The 21,009-nt window shown below is 36.2% G+C and overlaps 2 protein-coding genes across 3 annotated transcripts in view; one reads left to right on the top strand and one right to left on the bottom strand.

The window, feature by feature from the left end:
• The window catches only part of gabbr1b (gamma-aminobutyric acid (GABA) B receptor, 1b), a 109,040-nt gene extending 104,227 nt beyond the window's left edge, over positions 1-4,813 (top strand). For both annotated transcript variants that reach the window (XM_026942212.3, XM_026942211.3), the window contains 2 exons: positions 51-194; positions 2,421-4,813. In XM_026942212.3, coding sequence (XP_026798013.3) covers positions 51-194; positions 2,421-2,705 — 429 coding nt within the window. In that variant the 3' untranslated portion in view covers positions 2,706-4,813. The remainder of the gene's footprint in view (positions 1-50; positions 195-2,420) is intronic.
• A 2,595-nt stretch (positions 4,814-7,408) lies between these two features.
• Positions 7,409-9,788, bottom strand: tnfa (tumor necrosis factor a (TNF superfamily, member 2)). Its single transcript, XM_026942329.3, has 4 exons — positions 8,923-9,788; positions 8,797-8,824; positions 8,633-8,698; positions 7,409-8,304 (listed from the first exon to the last, which is right to left on the bottom strand). The coding sequence occupies exons 1-4, from the start codon at positions 9,079-9,081 to the stop codon at positions 7,865-7,867; spliced, it is 693 nt and encodes a 230-aa protein (XP_026798130.1). The 5' UTR covers positions 9,082-9,788; the 3' UTR covers positions 7,409-7,864.
• Positions 9,789-21,009: the final 11,221 nt, after the last annotated feature.

The raw sequence follows: 21,009 nt of genomic DNA, 5'->3' as shown, positions 1-21,009 counted from the left end.
ATATATATGTATACATATCTGTGTTTATTTTTGTGTGTATGGTGCTGTAGATGCGAAGGTTAATCACACGTGGCGAGTGGCAGTCCGATCAGCAGGAGACCATGAAGACCGGCTCGTCCACTAATAACAATGACGAAGAAAAATCTCGCCAGCTGGAGCGAGAGAACAAAGAGCTGCAGAAGATCATCCAAGAGGTAAACTATTATCAGGCTACAATCTCTCATTTTTACAAAGTTTCTAACAATGTGGCATTTTGCTCTTAAATCAGTAGCAGAGTTTTTTTTTTTTCTGGAATTAGCAAATATACAGTACAAATGTGTTTAACTAGTATTTATGCTAGTTAAGGACATTAAGGACAATCTTATGATTTAATCAATATGTATTTTTTAAATTAATAATTCACTTTCTGTTTATAATTTGAGTAACAGGGTTGTACTTTCAAAGTGAATTTATCAGTCAATATCACAATATCACTAAAAAAAAGAAGGAAAAATGAATGAGAACTTGCTTTTCTTCTTCCCTTGATCTTCAGGAAATTCAGATGATCATGTGATCATGGAATATTCCAAAAATTCCATAGGTGTGAATGTGTTCAGGTAGCAGGGTTGAGTGAATGTTGGAGCACTGAAATGTATATTTTTCATAACGTGTAATGGATGACTTGTGGAAAAGGAGGTTTCAAGAACAAGATGTTCACACATTAATGCAACAATAAAATGAAGTATTTTAATGATTATTTTTCAAGCTAAGGTAAAGTTATAGTGGGCTGGGGCAGGCAAAGTGCTATTTTCTGCAGATAGGTTCGGTAGATTTTGTAGATTTTATTAAAGATTTAAGATATTTATATGAAATATACAATCATGGAATCACCCCAGCTTCTGAGGGATACACTAGAGCTCCTCATGTTTTCCCTCTTACCCCAAATCAGCCAAGACTTATAGGCCAGTATAGTAAACAAGTAAGTGACATTTATAGCTTCCAGTTTAGAATATTTGAATCATCACAAACTCCACTCAGAATACACCACTTGGCTCAGGAATACCACTTGTGTGTATATATACAGTATGGTTGCATAAGACTACATTAGAAAAAGAAAAGAAGAAGTGATTCCAGCTTTAAGATGGCCGCTACTGTTTTCAGCTCTGCAGTGGCTTTTTGTCCACAGTGTCAGAAATCATATAAGCAAATCTGTTTGAGATTCTCAACATCTTGACAAGGCTTGAGGCACATGTGTGATGATTCACTAAACTGGTAGCTCCAAGCTTCCACTAGTTTTTAACAAAATGAGTCTCATAGCGCCAGTCCAAACTGAAAGAAGCAAACTTCAGACACCAAAATAGGTCTTGTGGGTGAAATATTTTTTTTATCAATAGAACTCCCATTGATGCAGGGAGTCTCTTTACAATCTGTAGCAATATAATTGTAAAATGTATTTCAAAATGTCATCTTTCAATGATGGCAATATAAACCCGGATGATAAAAATGGAGCCCCAGTAGTCCTTCGCAGGCCTGGGACTCTTTCTGATGGTGGGTGGATATGCACCTGATGGGGATAGAGAATAGCCATTTGAACACCATTTCATCTTCTGACACTCAGGTCAAAATGATGTCAGTAACATACATATGAATTTTAAAAATGACTGAGCCAAAGCACATGGTGTAACATGTGGTAAGAGGCTGAATGCAAGTGTGCAACCTCAGCGTGATCTATTAATTGGGATGAATCCAAAAACTACAGTCAGTGTCCATAGCAGACAGACAGACAAGGTATTACAAGACAACTTGATGATCAGAAATCCAAGAAATTTAGGGTCAAACTAGTAGGTAGACTTGAAGGCAAATGCACAACAAGACTTCCCAAAGTTAAGTGGCAAGATAGCGGTTATAAAGACACAAGTGAAACAAAGGTCAGTTGCACATAATTACAGTAAAAGGACTCAGGCAAGACCCAAACATGGTTGCCATGTTGCCATGGGAACTATGACGTGACTCGAAAGGGTGCTATTGTGGCACATGGTGGCTCAGTGGTTATGACAATGTGAAGTCTCTGGGCTACTGATCAAAAGGTCATGAGTTCAAATCCCAGCACCACGGCTGTCGGGTTATTGAGCACGTGGGGTACCATATCATGGGTAATCCTGTGCTCTGGCCCCAACTACTACCAAGCTAGGGCATGTGAAAGTGGCATGGTGGTAGAACAGGTAGTGTTGTGGCCTCACAGCTCCAGGATCTCCTGTTCAATCTTGAGCTCAGGTTGCCCTGTGTGTATGCATGTTGCCCTCTGATGGACTAGCATACCATCCCATGCCCCGTGCTCCCAGAATCCATCATGACCCTGATCCGGGTAAATCGGTTACTGAAGATTAGTGAATGAATATCCATGTTGAACATTTGTCTCCACTGTTTCCTTTTCCTAACAGAAGGAAGAGCGTGTGTCCGAACTGAGGAACCAGCTCTCAGAGCGACAAGCCTTGCGCTCCCGAAGACGTCCGTCGTCCACCAACCTGAATCACAGCACCCCTCCTCTTCCAGTCTCTCACACTGACCCCAAATCTCTCCTCCCTCCACCAGGATACCCTCTTCCCACCTCGGACAATCATTCTCTTCCTCCGACCTTCTCCAACTCTACCAGCGTTTACCAGGCAGATGGCAAGATCAGCCGCAACAACTGCCACGCCAGCCGCCTGCAGCTCCTCTACAAGTGAGGCAACAAAAGATCAAGGAATGTGGCAGGAAGAAGACCTGAACTAAAAGGGGGAAGGGGCACAAATTTGTTCATCGTCTACCTGTTTCCTTGTCTTATACCTTGGTGTTTGTTCCCTCATTTTGAAACATGTAGGTGGAGGAACATTCAGCTAGACCTCATCACGTCATGTCAAAGTCGCGCTCATTGAACCTGCATTTGCAGTGGTATGGGAATTTTCCTTCTATGAAAAAGGCTAAATCTGGGTGACTTGCAGAAGACCTGTAGCCTTCCTTTGAAAAGTTTCAGAGAGTGGATCATAAATCTCTAATATGAGGTATCTGGTATCTAAAATGGTTTTTGAATTACCGTCTTCATAGCTGAGTTACCTGATCACTTAGCATGTCTCGGCATGTTGTAATAGAGCTGGAAAGTGCTGGAGAGTGCTTTTTTATGTAGGAAATGTAAGAGGTGGGTCTGAATTGGTGTTGAATCTTCCTGAACAGTAATTATTATGGTCTCATCCCCCTTCCATCTTAAACCTTAAGACTTTTTTTTCCACAGGACGTGTTAGAAGGGAAATCTGTCAATTTTGCAACCGCGTTTTTACCATGACATCATTGCTTATTCCCTGAGGCATGCAGCTAGTAGTGTTGCATAATTAACCTGTGAAAAGGATTTACAAGATCTTGGTTGCATTGTTTCGCACATTAATGGGTGTTTCTTTTGCTTCTGGCTGTTTTCGAGTTGAGCATGAGATGGCAGACCTGCTCTGATCTAACCTTGGGGTGGATCAATTGCTTAAGGGAATAATGATCAAACATAAAAAGCATTTACAGCTTTTGTTGGTTGAGTGTGTTTAATGACTGTGCTGTTCTTCAGTGGGTGAGCAAGGCATGGTTAAGATTGTTGCGTTTTATGGTCCTACCTTTGAAGTTGTCAGTGTTACGAAGCACCATTGCACATCCTGACCCTGGAATATGGTTCTATTTAAGCGAAATTAAAAACCTGAAGGTATTTTACATCTGAGCTTGTTTTGTTTTCTTTCAAGGCCTAATCTGAACAGATGCTCAGAAATGACGTGCATTGGTTTTGGCTGCAGTAGCTTGGCCTCCCACAGTTTAGTGCAGTAGATGTTCCAGAGTTTGCAGATGTTGCACTGTTGCATGTTTAAAAGCCTACTGTGGCATCTTGCAAGTGTGTGATTTGATTGATTTTATGTAGCTTATCTTTTTTCCTCCCCACAGATGAAAGCATTAAATTTAATCTACGAGCTGCTATAATCCAGTTAGCTTCTTAACGACACCTGCATAGAAGCCTATTCGTGTCACTCAGTCCAGCGATGTGAGAGTTATAAAGTTATCATATATTATAAACCCCCCCAAAGCCCTTATAGTTCAGTGAAGAGAGGGGATTGCTGTAGAAGGCATCACATGAGTCATAAAACAACACTCCCCACACTTTTTTCTGTCACTTCTTGCAGTTTCCTCTCAGCACAAATCCCTGTCTTGTGGTTTCATACTGACTTTTGATGAGAAAAACCCAGGGTTGCGGTACTTTTTCAGTGTAAGCTCTTACCTGTTCTGTTCTCTGGGTCCTTGCATTGTGCAGTCTTTCTAAGTATGTGGGGGGTGGGAAGTCATTCTTAGTGTTTGAAATACCAGCTTGGATCCAGGGCCTGTGTGACTTTTAGCTTTTTTTTGTCTCACAGCCTTTGATTCACCTCAGACTGTGCAGAATCGGTTCCTGCAAGGATTCTGTGCATAACGCAACACAGTGTTATTCATCTGTTTACATGAAAATGTTTATGACAAAGGCACATGAACAAGAAATTTGATTTTATATTTTATTATCTCACAATCATTCTTAGATGGCTGCATTTCTGGCATTTTCAAATCGATTGACAAGAAACTCCAGCTATAATCATCCGGACATTATGCACATACAAAGTGTGTACATGTTAGCTGTATTCTCTTGCACATACGATATAAAGTGTGTACAGTAAATTGTATTCCCATGTGGTATTGAAAGTATATTTATATTCACCATTATAGACTTCAGATGTTCAGATTCTGTCAGATGCAACAGAACTGGTGTCTATGGATAAATAAAGATTGTTTTTCTACTATAGTGCGTGAGTCCTTCACTGCCTTTTCAGTTGGCTTTATAAAATAAATGTGGAGTGTGCGTTTTATGTCAGCACACTGGAGAAATTATTTGCCAGGTCATTACCAAACATGTGCTTTGCTTTCGTATCATATGTACTCTTCTTTTTGATGGTTTTTTTTTTTTTTTTTTTTTTTTTTTGTTTTTTTTTTTTTGTTTGTTTGTTTGTTTGTTTGTTTTTTTATTTTCTGAACTTTACCTTGCATACTTAGTATAGTGAGTGTTAGAAAGGTGCTATATATGAATGAATGAATGAACGAATGAATAAACATTCGAGCAAATTAAATAAACAGATAGATAAACAGATAGATAGATAGATAGATAGATAGATAGATAGATAGATAGATAGGTAAAGTGGGCAAGTAAAGTAAGTGAAAATGAAAAGATAAGTGAAAGTAAGTAAATTATTTAAAAGTAAGAACGTAAATTAAATAAACAAATAAATAAACAAATAAATAGTAAAAATAAATAAAGTAAAAAAAGTAAGTAAGTAAAACTAAGAAAGTAAGTTATTAAGTAAGTAAAAGTAAAGTCAGTAAGTTTTTAACTAACGTAAATAAGTAAAATATGTAAGTAAAAGTAAGAAAATTATAAAATAAAGTACATAGATAAAATTTAGTAATGTAAGTCAAATAAATAATTAAATGTAAAGTAATAAGTGAGAAAGTAAGTAAGAAAAGAAATAATAAAATGAAGTAAAGTAAGAAAGTTACTAAGTAAGTGAAGTAAGTAAGTAAATGTAGATAAGTACATAAGCAAAGTAAGTAAATTAAGACAGTAAGAAAAAGTAAGAAAGTAAGTTATTAAGTAAGGTAAGTAAGTAAAGTCAAGAATGTAAGTAAGTAAAATAAGTAGGCCTAAGTAAAACTAAGAAATTTAATAAAGTACCTAAGTAAATTAAGTAAGTAAAAAGTAAAGTAAGTAAATATATAAATAACAAAAGTAAGAAAATAAGTATGTAAAAGTAAAAAAAAAAAAAGAAGTTATTGAGTAAATAAGTAAAAGTGAGTATGTAAAGGTAAAATAGTAAGTTATTAAGTAAAGTAAGTAAGTAAATTATGTCAGTAAAATAAGTACAGCTTCACTTTGTGCATGTCAGAGTACTGAGAAGTGAAATTTGTCTCTGGTTATACAGTTTAGACTACGGTTTAGACTCAGTATATTTTTATATGGCTCTTAAAAATGCTTTTTTTTACAGAACATTTTAAGTGACAACCCGTGCTCAAATACCCCACATTGCTTGCTTTTTAAAGTTCAAGTGCACATTTATTATTACTCTTAAAATAATTGACATCAAGCACTTCTCAAAGGTCACATGGGCCCTGCAAATGTCACTCTTCCAAGTGCATGCTGGAACTGGAGTAGAGGGGTCATTTCAGCTCCATGCTGTCTGAAGCGCAGAGGTTCTCATTACCCCAGCCCTGCTTGTGTTCGACTGACAGTTCTACTCCAAATCTGTCTTTCCTCTTCAGTCTCTCCTCCCTCTTACTCTAAATCTGGTCTGTTAAAGGAACATCCTCACCTTTTTTTTCAAGGTTGTAACTTTCCAGGCCACCTGACCCCAGATTGCGCTGGCGGCGGATGTGACCTGCAGAGGAGGACCCACTGATGGAGTCAGCACATGGCAAAAGGACGGAGTTCCCCCTTTCTCAGAAAAAAAAAATCACACCCCTTGATGTAAGGAGATGGTGTTCAAATGGAAATTGCAGTGCTTGCTAAAAATGATGCAAGGTGCGATTCAGACCCTTACTTTAGCATTAGTGCGGCATTTTTAATGGTTGGGGAATTACGACCTAAATAAAGTTTATATCTAAATGCAAGTCAAAACTAAAAGCATTACTACTCAGAACTCAGAACTTTTATTTAGCACAAACTGACCACTTCCTCTTTTTAATGCAGTCATCATCATCTGCCATCATGGTAAATCTGGGTCAACTTGTATTCCATATCGAGTGCACTGTGGGTAATAAAATAAATCATCACACGATGACAAACTGGGCAATAATCTGAGTAATACAGCTTTCCTTCTGAAATACACAAAACAGTTAAACTGTTCACTGCTTATTTGTTCTTAATAACATAAAATCTATTTTTTTTTCGGATAGCTGTAATTTTATTTTTTCCGAAACGGAAAAGTGATCAGGGCGTTCTGTTATTTCACGGTTTCTCGCTAACATGACAAGCTGCATTTTTTTTTGCCTTTATATTATATTATATTATATTATATTATATTATATTATATTATATTAATAAAATGATGACAGATGATATACCCTTTGACAAATTTGTTCTTTAGGGATCATTAAAGGACAGTTCGTGACAAATTAAAGAACCTTTAGGGCTTTAGATTTAATGCTTCAAGAATGTAGTATGTATTGTTTTCTTTTTGTTTTCTTTTCTTTTTTTTTGCTTGATTGATTCCACTGGATCATAAATAAAGGAAAATTCATTCCTTATGTCTTTATATAAATCTCTTTGGGTAATTAATAGACTCTTTAGTCGCGAGTCCTTTTTTTTTTTCAAACTTTTTTTTTTTACTTCTTTTTTGAAATTCTATGCCTTTTTGTGAGAAGTAATATAATACCGTAAAGAATGTAAGTAATAAACAGTAGTAAGAATTCCAGTGATTTTGGTAATCTTATGCAGAAAGAAAAATGCTGAAGAAAAATTTCAGTCGTTTCAAATAAAACAAGTCAGTAAAATGCCAAGACCACACAAAAGACTGTTTCTTTTTTTTTTTCAGTTTTATTATTTTTTTATTTCTAATCAAAACAAAATTACACAACTTAAATAAATAACACAAATATGATGGCATATAATAAATAAGCAAATAAATAATTTTTTGTTATAAATAAATAAATAAAAGTTCTTCAGTAGTAGGAGATTGAGAATATATTTTTTTTCATTAAGACTAATTTACGTTTAGGTGTGTTTTAATATAAAACAACAGTTCCTCAGTGTGGTTCCATGTCTAGGAGCCGTAGCAAAGTTCCAAAATAACGACATTTTAGATCTTTATAAGGAGAACGCTCCAAAGAACGTTTTCCCGCCGGCGGTCTCCACTTTGGGCAGCAGCTTCTTGTCCATGTCAGTGCGCAGTCGGTCTCCGGCCTCCAGATTGAAAGCGGCTCCAAGGTAGATAGCACCGTACCAGTGGGTTTGTTGCTCTTCAAGTGTTTTCTTGCAGGCTGATCTCGTGGAGCTCAGCAGTGGCTTCCAGGAGCCATAGGAGTCAGACCAGCGAGACATGGTGTGGCTCATGTGCATCACCTGGCCCTCGGACTCATTATCGGCTGTGCAGCTCAGATGGTACGAGGCCTGGCTGTAGACGAAGTAGAGGCCATTACGGAGAATCTTGATCTCGTTGCCTTCCAGTTTTAAGCCCGAAGCGAAAGACTGGTCTGCGTTGTCAAGCCACTCCACAGACGTGTTAGAAACCTGTGAGTTGTAGTGACCTTCAGGGAAAGAAAAATGCAAATTAGACACGTTTTCTTGCTCCTTTAATATTTAATTCTCTTCACTGTAAGGGTTAATGCAGCTGATATTTTTGTCACACACTGTACAATTTATCAAATCTGATTTTCCTACAGGTTCGAATTAGAATCAGCTATTAATAGAATTTCGAGTCAGCTCATATTTAATAAATTGCAGTGCCAGATTGATTTTCTTTGGCTTAGTCTAGAAGTCGAAATTGAAATTCCTTTGGTGCATTCCTAACCTATGTTTCCTTGTTTATTGCTGTAGCTAATCTGTTTCTGTTTCGACTCATGAAACCGGTCTTACCTGAGAGATGAATCGCAGCCTTTGCAGTCTCGGAAATCTGCCTCAGTGTGTGCTTGATTTCTGCTTCTAGAAAAGAAACAATGTCATTAGCTTCCAGAATTTCAGAAGAAGTTTCAGAGCTAACAGTGACTAATTATCTCGAGCAAGAGTTGAACTGAACTTACCTTGGGTTTCATCTGGACTACTTTGCGTCTGTGAAATGAACAAGAGAGAAAGAGGAACTATGTTATTGCAGAGGTAAATATAAACACACTATAGAGCAGTGTCATGTCTCTATTCATGCATCTCACCTTATTTAGAGTAAAGCAGACAGCAGCGGCAGCGCAGAGAGCCACGGCAAGCAGAACTCCACACGTTCTCCAAATTCCTGAAGCAGACTTGGCCTTCTCACGTACGATCATCACCCGGGGTGCGTCCACATCCAGCACAACCTGACTATCACTGGCCATCTCTGAGCTGTTTAGTAGTTAGTCCTTTAGGAGAAATGTAGTCTTCTGATTGCAGCTCCTGCTGATGAAATTCAGTTCAGATATCGGCCTGGAGCTGAATTTGATCTTCGTGTCTGTCTTTCGTGATCGGTAATGGTGCTCCCGTGTGCTCAGCTGCTTTTAAAGTGGAGCTCTGTAGGCAGAAATGGGGAAACTCCACTGATGTCAGTGAAAGGAGAATGGAGGGGAAGAAACCATGAAGTGTTTTCATTTGTGAAAGCCCACAGACACCCACACACCTCACATACATACTCAAACACACACACACAGTGAATACCATGTGCTCTTATCTATTTGTGCCTGCTGCAAACAAAAGTCCAAACACACATTTCTGATTCCATGTTTGTGTTGTAATCTTTTTTTAAACTTGAAAAAAATGGAAGACAAAATATACAGGTTATCTAGCTATGGGCTTTTCTGCATTTGTCTCGTGTTTTGTTTCTCGTGTATTACTTTTCCTTCCTCGTTTCTCTTTCGGCCCAATTTGAGTTTCCTTCCCTCGTTTTCTTCTCTTTTTTCCTCCTCTACTCAAAGTAATTTGAATAGATTCATGTTTATTAAGCAGTCATGCTTGTTCTTTAGTCTTAGTCTTTACTTAAAAAAAAATCTAAAACCTTTAATTATCCTTCAGTTTGTGGAAATCCAGATTTTTATTTAAGTTGAGTTGATGTCTTTTTTGCCATCTTGAAATTGACACCAGTTTCCTTCAAATCATCGTTTTAAATTCTGATGATATGGAACAATTTCTCATATTAAGCGAAGTGAAGTGAAGTGACTTGTGGCAAAGTATGGTGACCCATACTCGGAATTTGTGCTCTGCATTTAATCCATCCAAGTGCACACACACAGTAGTGAACACACACACACAGTGAACACACACCTGGAGCAGTGGGCAGCCTTTTTTGCTGCGGTGCCCGGGGAGCAGTTTGGGGGTTCGGTGCCTTGCTCAAGGGTCTCACCTCAGTCGTGGTATTGAGGGTGGAAGAGAGCGCTGGTCATTCACTCCCCCCACCTACAATCCCTGCCGGACCTGAGACTCGAACCCACGACCTTCAGGTTCACCTTTGACAAATTCAAATATTCAAAACTTTTTTTAATTTTTAATACTAGTGAACAGTTTCCTATATTGCAGACTGTGGTCTGTCTCATTATGAGGCAGCATCATGTTCCATGACCGGAAGATATTATGTAAGTTAGCAAGGTAATTTGCTTCATTTTTAGGCAACTGTGCATGTTGAAAGAATCGGACTGGGGCTATCGGGAAGGACTGAAGGCGTCGCATACAGACATAACATAATATACATTACCTGTTGATTCTGAATTATGTTACGCAATACTGTGCTGTTAATACACTACTAAACAATGCTCACAGAAACTAAACTTGAACAACTTTTAAGTGTTTTATTGTTATAGCCAACTGAGGAGCTTATAGCTAGCTAATGTTAATGCAACTAGCAAGCTAATTTCAACATTACCTGTAGTCTAACTCAAAAATGAGGTTTGCATTTTGCCAGTTTAGAAAACACCTCATAAATACAGCATATACTGTAATATGTTCTTGCATAAACCAATCCATTTACTGTACATCATATTAGCCTATAATTATAATTTGATAACTGGCGATATGTAAGGGGATAAAACAAGAAGAGTATTATTATTATTAACTATGCACACATAATGCATAATTTAGAACATATTATTCAGAATAAAAAGCTAAAAAGTGAGCTGAAATAATGAGCAAATTCCTTTTCGTTTTTTATTTATCACCTGTTCATTTGGAAATTCTTAGAATTTTATCTCCATATCCTCTGACATCAGACTTTCATTCTCTCAAAATCTGTATATTCTTGAAAAGTAAGCCCTGGGGCCACGCTTGGTTTCAGCCTCTTAAGTCTTTTACTCAATTTCCTTCCTTTACCTAAAAATAGGCCGCTGGTGCAACAGCTGCCAGTTGGTCCACACTAATATATTGTGCAATGTGTCTCAGTTGCAAACACGTGGGATGGCAAAGAGAAATCCTCTGCTGTTTCTGTTTGTACAGTGCCATGACATTTTCTCATGACATTTAACATCAAAGGGTTAAAGAAGGTAGAAAAAAATCACAGCAGTTTGTAGTTCAGAATTATAAGATAAGGTTGTATTTGGCATTTTGACCATATACTCCATCACTGGAGGACACTTTATACTCCTGTGGTGTTATTTTTTTATTATGGTGGAATGTTTGAAAAATTGGTTTTATACGTTTCTATCTGCCAGCCATTCATCATCCAAAATGAACATAAGATTAGCGCAACATAGACCACCTTGACCAATCAACATCCACGTTTTATTTACTCGCTGCCAGAAAAGAAGTCGGAGGAGAAAGTAAATTTGAGCTGTCCATGTTGTACAAGGGATAAACGTGCTAGCACAGTAGAACGTCTTAAAGATACGTACATTTTCTAAATAATAAATGTTTCTGACATTATCTAGCTACATGCAATGTTCTTAACAGCTTTTAAGAGCGTGGTCGCACAGTAACATGTCTTGTACGTTCTAATGTATTTTAATATTGTTAAATGTTTTATAATAAAATTTCAAGAAATCTTGTTTTGGAAAAATGTCAGATTTTAGATTGTAGTGAATACACTCAGAAAAATAAAACTTATAATAAAATCATTAAGCAGGTCTTTTGACATGTATTTGATCTTACAAAGTAACTTGCAAAGTAATGTAAATTTGATGTTCGATTCAATTCAATTTGATTTGTTTCCTATATTGCAGACTGTGGTCTGTGCTATGTATGAAAGCTGTGGTGTGACTCATTATGCAGCAGCATCATGTTCCATGACTGGAAGATATTATATAAGTTAGCAAGGTAATTAGCTTCGATTTTAGTCAACGGCGCGTGTTGAAAGAATCGGACTGGAGCCAACGGAAAGGACTGAAGGCGTCGCATACAGGCATAACATAACATAATCTACAGTACCTGTTAATTTCTGTATTATGTTATGCAATACTGTGCTGTTAATACACTAGTAAACAATGGTCACAGTACGCAACAACTTAAACTTGAACAACTTTTAAGTGTTTTATTGTTATAGCCAACTAAGCTGTTATAGCTAGCTTATAGCTAGCTAATGTTACTGCAGCTAGCAAGCTAATATCAACATTATGTGTAGTCTAAATAAAAAAATGAGGTTTGCTTTTTGTGCATTTTTAAATACGCCTCATAAATACTCACATATACAGTACATAATATGTTCTTGAATAGGCCTAAACATTTACTATATGTCATGTTAGTCTATAATTATAGTTTGCTAAATGGCGATATGTAAGGTTTTGTGAAATAAGAGTATTATTATTAACTATGCACGCATAATACATAATTTAGAACTTATTATTCAGAATAAAAAGCTAAAGACTAAAATGATGAGCAAATTCCTTTTTGTATTTTATTTACCACCTGTTACTTTGGTAGTTTCTTTGAATTTTATCTTTATATTTTCTGACATCAGACTTCCAACCTGCTCTCAAATTTTATCTCAGTTTTATTTCTGTAGCACCTTTAACAACAGACATGGTCACTAAGCAGCTTTATAAAAAACAGGAGGTAGGTTTCGAGCAATCCAGAGGTGCCAGTGATTATGAAATCCTCCCTGAGATGACACGAGGAAGAAACCCAGAGTTACGCAACATTAGTGTTAGTGTGTAGGAATGGTTGAGCTGTAAATGTAACTTCAGCACTTTACAGTCTTGCCAGCTTGGATTTCAAACTTTTGACGGCCCAGATCTCAAAACGGTTCGTCGCGAGTCACAGGTTGAAGTGTTACCTCGGGTTGATCTGGGAAGATAAATGACTTTGAAATCAACGTGTCCTGAGTAACATGAAGTGGAGCAGATTTAAGATGATGGTTGATGGATGGACACTGCTGCAAGATGAACTCTGAACTTCAACTTCTACACCACTGGATTCTTTGGATTCTTTCTTCTTTCAAAAGAGCGTGTCCCTAATGACTAAGTGTAAATTTACTAATCCTTTTATAGTAATTTGGAAAAAAATAAGCCTCTACATATGCCTACACATTACACCCCAGAGCTACAGAGCATAACATCCTACATACGATGACATTCTCTCTAACTGGGGTGGTTTCTTTAAAGCTTTGCAAAGGAAATGAAAGTGTTGCTCATCAGATATCACATTTATATGAAATGCATGTGATGTCATTTTAATGAGTTCACTATGTCACTATTCTTGACGTATTACAACATTAAAAAAAGTTGTATAATATGCAAGTGTAAACTGATGTAGATTTTTTTCTTTTCAGGATGACATGACGAATGTCAAAATCAGAATCAATGAGAACTAGCAAATGTGCTTCATACACAAATATATTACAAGCTCTGAAGTGAGATGCTTTATAAGAGTGTTATAAACACATTAAACATCAATCGGTTTAGTATTGGGAGATCAAATTTCTTCACAAAGCAGATGAATGTATTTCCTAGCACTGATGTAATGCACTAATAACATGTACGTACAGAAGAAATAAGCTTCATGAATGTGTTATAAGTGAGGACAACAACAAAATAATACGTCACTGTTTTAAAATAAAAGCTTTATGTAAACTTTAAAAATGTCTTCTGCAACATTATAGTCACAACTCTATTAATTTCTTGTGCAATGTTTAAAATACTTATATGAAGCATTTCCAAAATTCCTGTTTTATTGCAGAATGTGTTAATGAGTACCCGGAAATTTGCTTTAATACATTATTATACCAAAGCGCTTTTGAATTCTCGATCGGTCAGACATTGTTGATTAATTTTCTATATCAGTGGCTTTGACAATAGTTCCGGCTGTATTAATTCGTATTAATGCGCTTATCCTAATATGTTATCGTTTCTATAGTAACGCAGGGACTTGTACGGTGGAAGCCCCATTTAGAGAAACAATATGATGAAGTGTTCTGTGATGAGACGTTTAACATTTATGGAAGGAGTCCCCGGTTTCAGTAACTTTAATTGACTTTATGTTTTCTGACCTCTTCAGGAAACTGGGCTTCTTGCGTTTTCTTAATATTGCAATTTCGGAACTTTATGTTTTCGTAACATGGCCAGCTCCGTGTCTTTTTGTTTGTTTGTTTGTTTGTTTGTTGACAGAAAAAAAAGAGATGCTAGTGAGGGAATTAATGTTTATACTTGCTATAATAAGTCATAAGTTTTTTTGCAGGCATAACTATAAATGTACCGTATAACAATATGATGTTCTGTAATTAATACAAAATACTAATCACTGGTAAATTGTTGTGGTATAAGAGGAATAAAACACTTTGGGATGTGCTGTTGTAGGAAAATAATCATCAGGGAGCTTCAGGGAGGTTACAGTAAGTCCGCTACATGTCATGCTATGTCACACCTTCTCATCTACCACATCTCTGCATATTATTGCCACAGACATTAATCTTATCATGTTTCTCTGCACTGAGAAAAGAACAGAGAACCCGTTTATTCAAAACTATATAATGACTGTATAATACCATTTTAAAACTACACCCTGACAATTAACATCTTAGCATGAGACAGACACAAGAGAAAGTTTTCCCAAAGTTCTTCTTATGGACTTTTATCCAACTTACCAACACTGGAGCTATACAAAGTCCTTTTTTGTCAGGTTTTGTGGTGTTCGTTTGTAATCAGGTGGAAACTGTGCCATGTTAGCTTATTTACACTGATAATGTTAGTAGGCCAGTCTCCAACCTTTGGCTGAAAAATGAATTCTACAAAATCCATTTCTATTAAAATAAGTGTTACACTGCCCTTTTATTTAACTGAATTTTAAAAGTGAATTTTAATGTTCTGTTTTTTTTGTTTGTTTTTTTTTTTTTTTTTTTTTTTTTTTTTTTGTGGTAATCACATTCATGGCAGGTGCAGAGGATAGAAATTAATACGAAAAAAAAAAAACATTGAAATATTCTGCATTTATTTTGAACTCAATTAAAGGAAGCCCAGATGGAGAGTGATTCATCATTTTTACATCAGTAATGTTCATTTATGCAAGAATTACATATGCTTTCGTTTTGTAGTTGAGTAAAAAATGAGAAAATGCGAATAAAGAGACAAAAACAACAAAAAGACCAATAAAAGAAAAAGTAAAAACAACAAAAAAACAAGACTCCGAGGAGGGAAGCTCGGAGTAGATGACGCTGTCTCGAGGTGTTGAAGGTTGACACGAGTTCACCAGTTCCACAGAATTTCACTGTGGTTCTTTTTTTTGTCGCTGCTAACTACTGAATATGGAACTGAGTAATTTTATAAAGACACACTCCTACTGTGCAGTTTTTACTCGATATATTTAAACACTGACCAAATTTAATGAAGGTAGCATCAAAACAGAGTGGTTTTTTTTTGGGTGTTGTCATTGTTTTATTGTTGTTCAAATCAGATTTAAGTATATGAAGTGATGATGCAGCTTTGGAGAACCACACAAAAGTGTTTGAGCGGGGTGTGGGTGGAAACTATACTAAAGCAGTGGTGTGAGAGAGATGTAAGCTTCCGTAGAACACCCGAAAGTGGGGCATTTTTAAATAGTACAGTGGAGTTCTACTTCTCTATAAATGTTGGTGGTAAGAAGTAGTAAAGATTAGGGACCCAATAAGGGAGAACCCCCTTTTTTCCATATTTTGATCATATCTCTAAAGAGCGGCTGAGGTGACTGTGGTTATTTTTTAATTATATCAGTTTCTTGAATCTGATTGGTGTTCATTCATTTTCTGTAACAGCAGCTAGGACAGTAGTTTCGGCTGGAATGTAATTGCTAGGTTTATTTTAATGTGTTTATTTTAAAGTCTAATGATAAAGAAGTGTTATTATTTAACAAAGCAAAACTTCATTCACATGGCAAAGCTTTCTGTAAGGAGATGTTTATTTAACATTTATGAGAAAAGTCACCAGTCAGTAAGTTTTCAAGAGAGAGAGAAGAGAGAAGCTGGTGAAGGAACGACTGTTTATAGCTGCTATAATATAAGTGAAAACAGGAACTAACTTGACTTGACATTCCACAACATTAAATTTAACTTTATACCAAAGAGCAGTTGAATGCTCAAATCTGATTGGTCAGAAGGTGTGCATTATTTTAGTATACCAGCTCGGATTAGACAGTAGTTCCGGCTGTAACATGAACGATAGATTTATATTAATGTGCTCATTCTAATACATTATTGTTTCTATAGTAACAGCTCATACACAGGGACTTACATGGCAGAAGCTCCACATAATCTAAGATTAATAGCAAAGGGATTTTAAAAAACCTGTTATTGATTAATAAAGTAAAATGTATATAATCATTGTTATGGTGAATTTCTTTGTTAGGAGACATTTATTTAACGTTTATGGAAGCAGTCGTAGGTGTCCGTGTTTTATAACGGTCACCGTGCTTTGTAAAGTTTCCAATACTTCAGGACAGAGGAGTTTATGCTTCTGGTTTCTCTGTAAAATGACAAGCTGTGTTTTTTGTTTGTTTTGTTTTGTTTTTTGAAAGAGAGAGAGAGAGAGAGAGAAAGAGAGAGATGAGTCTGGTGAGGGTGATAAGTGATAACAGGAACTCTTCTCTCAGATGTTCTACAACATTAAATCTCTACTGTAAACTGTTACAATGTGTGATGTCATACATTAATAAATGAAACCTTATAATCGTAGGCAAATCGTTGTGGTCTAAGCAGAAGAACACACTCCAGACCATTATACAGGGTGTATAATCTACTTCAGGGTGGTTATGGCACTCCACTTTACACTGTACTACATTACACCACCCCGGTGTAGAATATTTTCTTATAACCGCATGTGTGTTGTGTGTCCTTCAATTAAAAAAAAAACTTTGTGCAGTGCAGTTATACGAATATAATCCACTGTGGGTGGTAACTCTCATGGCAAACCGCATCACACTGCCACATCATACATTAGTTTCTTTTAAAAGCATGAAAACCAATATATTAATGCCATAAGATAACACTTCACTAAGTGTCTCATGGCCTTGATGCCAATAACGTGGCTGTAAATTGTGGAACATCGTACTAGCCTCCGGTTAATTATTTGTCAGGAATAAGCAAAGAAAATATTTGCTTTGAGAATTCTCATAAGGTGAAGTGGGCTAATGGTATATCCATGTCGCAACATCAATGACTCCATTTTGTCTTTATGCGTCATTCCGAGAATGAAGTGTTTTGTGAGCAATTGTCTCCGTGCCCAGGTTACTGCCATAATACTCAAATTCTATTCATTTCTTAAAGTATTAAACTATTTTGTTGTAACTAAAACGATCTTGAGAAACTTAACTCATGGGCTTAATATATCGCCACATGGCTACACTGTATTTTTTAAACAATGTCACAGCAGCGGCTCTGTATATCTGCGCCTCAGCGGACATGTTCACTATAGTTTCAATATGCATGTATGTGCTTTGACTTTGAACACTCACTGTCACTCCTTTAGCGCCCTGCTAAGCACTGTATTGATTACGTCTCTCTCGCTCTCATGTTTTTCAGATCATGTCTTTAACAGTTCCCTAGCTGTTATGACAAATTCACAATACACACAACACAAGAAGTGAAACTGAGAAACAAAGACAATTATTAGAGAACCTGGTGATATGTCAGAGATGGTGTCTGTGGTAGATATGGTGGATTCAAGGTTAAACCATGTGACGTGTAACTCTTCTGTGGTGTATGTCATCATGGGATAAGTCACTCAACATTACACCCCATTTGCCAGAGTGTGTGTGCAGTGAATGATAGACACTGTGGGTGAAGTGTGGGAGGGAGAGACAGGGATTCATGATCCAGTCATTATTAACTTGACTTCCTGTAGCCGTACACTGCCATGCTTGTGTGTCATACTCTCACAGACATATGAGAAATTATATGAGATCATAGGTGCCATACCATAAGGAAACGTTCAGCAACTCTAGGCATAGACGTGTATTGCACATACTTTACTAATTCAAATATAATATTAAGTAAAATGTATGATCTGGTTTCCTCGCAGCATGAAAAGTGAAATTTGTTGCTAAGAATTTCTTTAACACTTTTTAGGTACAACCACAGCTATTAGGAAGAATCTGTGGAAAGCTAGATAGTTTGGATTTATTTGACATATTTTGGTCACTTGTGTGATTCAATATGTTTCATGTTTCATAGCTTTGTTGTCTTTATTATTATTATATTTAAATATGGAAAAGTTTGTTGAAAGAAAGAAAGAAAGAAAGATAGAAAGGAAGAAAGAAAGAAAGAAAGAAAAGAATTGTAAACACTTGACCTATCTTTCAGTGTTTCGAAATGTTTACAAAAATACCCAGCCAGACTGAGATTTGGAAATTTTTGGATGTTCTGATCCTTCCATCCTTCCATTTCAAACAAACAAAAAAAATTCTAAACTTTTACACCAAAACTTCCAACATATCTTACGAAAGATATTTTAAGATGATATCTTAAGAAGAAAATTCTGGTTGTCTTTAGAATGCTGTATTTTAATGAGTTAACGTGGATCCACACAGCCTACTTTCCCTTATCTTTCCTTTAACACCTTTAACAGCTCTTTGTATTAAATGTATTGTCTTTAATTATATTTTTTATCAACTAAACTGGTCTTCAGAGTTCCAACAGTGAAAACAACATCCTCTATAACCTCAACAACTACTTTACTACTATTACTACTGATACTACTGCGATTACTACTACTACCACTATTAATAATAGTAATAATAATAATAATAATAATAATAATAGTACTGCTACTACTACTACTACTAATAATAATAATAATAATAATAATAATATTACTAATAATACTACTATTGCTACTACTATTAAAAATTTAATTAATTAATTTAGCCTGTGTTTGTGCCTGCCTCAAAATGCCACAAAATTACATTATATTTATTTTGATCATTAAATCCAAATAACAAAATTATATTTAAAATAATTAAAATTATGTTAATTAATTATGTTAAAATAAATATAACACTGTTCAAATCTGCTTGTAGGTCAGTGTTTCCATAATAGACTTCTGTTATTATTATTATTATTATTATTATTATTATTATTATTATTGTTGTTGTTGTTGTTGTTGTTGTTGTTTTTGTTGTTGTTTTTGTTGTTCATGCTACTTTTATTCATTTTTAATGTCAGTGTATTCATTATAAAATGTTATTTTTTTGTAGTAGCTTTAGAACTTTTTTCCCACTGTATATATAATTATTAGTTAGTATTAGAGCCATGTGTCTCTTGTATGCATCATGTTCACAGTAAATCTCGAGTGATTTAAGTTTCAGTGTGGTGGACTCAGCTGGGACAACCTGTGTGTGTGTGTGTGTGCGTGCGTGCGTGTGCGTGTGCATGCATGCTTGTGTGTGAGAGTGTGTAAGAGGGACTTTCCCATCACTGCCCCTGAGTAAAATGCTTGTTTTTAGCCAGGTGGAGGTTTTACCTGTGGAGTGGAGGTGTGGAGGAGGGTTTCTGTGCTTACTCATATGTGTATAAATATTTGACCTATTATGAGCAGGCAAGCCCCTCTCTATTTAATTTCCCCTTTCATGGAACATATGAGTTTAAAAAGAGAAGTATGCTAGAAAATAAGCATAGATAAGGATGCAAAGTTTCATATTTATCTGTAATGTGAATTAAGGTGTACAATTCAAAGAAAGACTTCCCAAACCTGCCAGATTTGATTCACTGTTTCCAACTCTGTCACTCTTACGACCCATGTAATTCCCCACCAGCCTCAGATTGTACATTTATAAAAACCTGTCCATATAGTATATACTACACACTACTTACAAGCAGTGGCAGAATATACTTACTTACTCAACACAGCATGCAGTATCAGTGTGGAACGTTTACACTACAACTTGTCACCCTTATGAGTTTTACTTACTTTTAATGATCCTACATGCTTTAAAATTTCACCTCGCATCAACAGTTGATCAAGATCATATATATATATTTGAATAAATTCACAGCATAACACATATCTCTGTACCTCTGTACCTGTAGGCGGCAGTGTAGCTGCTGCAGCATTAAATCCGGAGTTGTGTTCATAGAGATCACAATGCAACACCTCCAGAGCTGGAGTTTCCCCATGTGCAACACTGTATAAACTACACACAGACCACTCATAGTGGATTTCCACATATTTGGAAGGGAAGTGTGTTTTTCCTTTTTGACAAATATAGCATTTCCACCTCTTGTGTTAATACATGATATTGCACGTGCTATTTATTTTAGATATTTTTGCAATGGGGAATTTTGTTAAGCAGGCTGAGACAATAAGTAAGTATTACACAACATACTATAGCTAGCTCCTTTCTCAGAACTTGTCATATATTTAGTATTTGTTAAACTAATACTATAAATGTTGAGATGCTTCAATGGTGGCACAGACAGACAGGTGACAAATTAAAGGAAAATCTTAACTGCAACTCAATACAAAGTTCTTCTGACGGATCACCTTTATCCTATGATGGAACATTTCTATCCTGAGGGGCGTGGTCTCTTAACGGATGACTCCGCCCCCATCGACAGGGCACGAGGGCTCACTGAATGGTTTGATGAGGATGAAAATGATGTAAATCATATGCTACACCAGATCTCACCCTAACTGAACACCTATTGGAGAATTTGGAGTGATGTGTTAGACAGCGCTCTCAACCACCATCATCAAATCATTTTTGATTTTTTTGATTTTGAATATTTTTTGGAATAAGAGTGTTTATCTCTCCGGTACAGTTCCAGAGACTTGTACAATCAATGTCAAGGCACATTAAAGCTGTTCTAGTGGCAACACAACACGTTGTGTTGGTTTTTCATTTATTTTTCACTTATGTGTACATTATATTATAATTTAATTTGACTTTTT

This window comes from Pangasianodon hypophthalmus, chromosome 29 (assembly GCF_027358585.1).
Source record: "Pangasianodon hypophthalmus isolate fPanHyp1 chromosome 29, fPanHyp1.pri, whole genome shotgun sequence".
In the NCBI taxonomy this organism is placed as follows: domain Eukaryota; kingdom Metazoa; phylum Chordata; class Actinopteri; order Siluriformes; family Pangasiidae; genus Pangasianodon; species Pangasianodon hypophthalmus.
Note: the sequence above shows the minus strand (reverse complement) of the source record. Positions and strands in the feature narration are given on the sequence as shown.

Excerpts from the sequence above, each read along its gene's own strand:
- tnfa (XM_026942329.3), bottom strand. The coding sequence starts at position 9,081 with ATGGCCAGTGATAGTCAGGTTGTGCTGGATGTGGACGCACCCCGGGTG. Across the intron at positions 8,825-8,922 it reads TCTGCTTTACTCTAAATAAG|ACGCAAAGTAGTCCAGATGA; the intron begins GTGAGATGCATG and ends TTCATTTCACAG. Across the intron at positions 8,699-8,796 it reads TAGTCCAGATGAAACCCAAG|AAGCAGAAATCAAGCACACA; the intron begins GTAAGTTCAGTT and ends TTTCTTTTCTAG.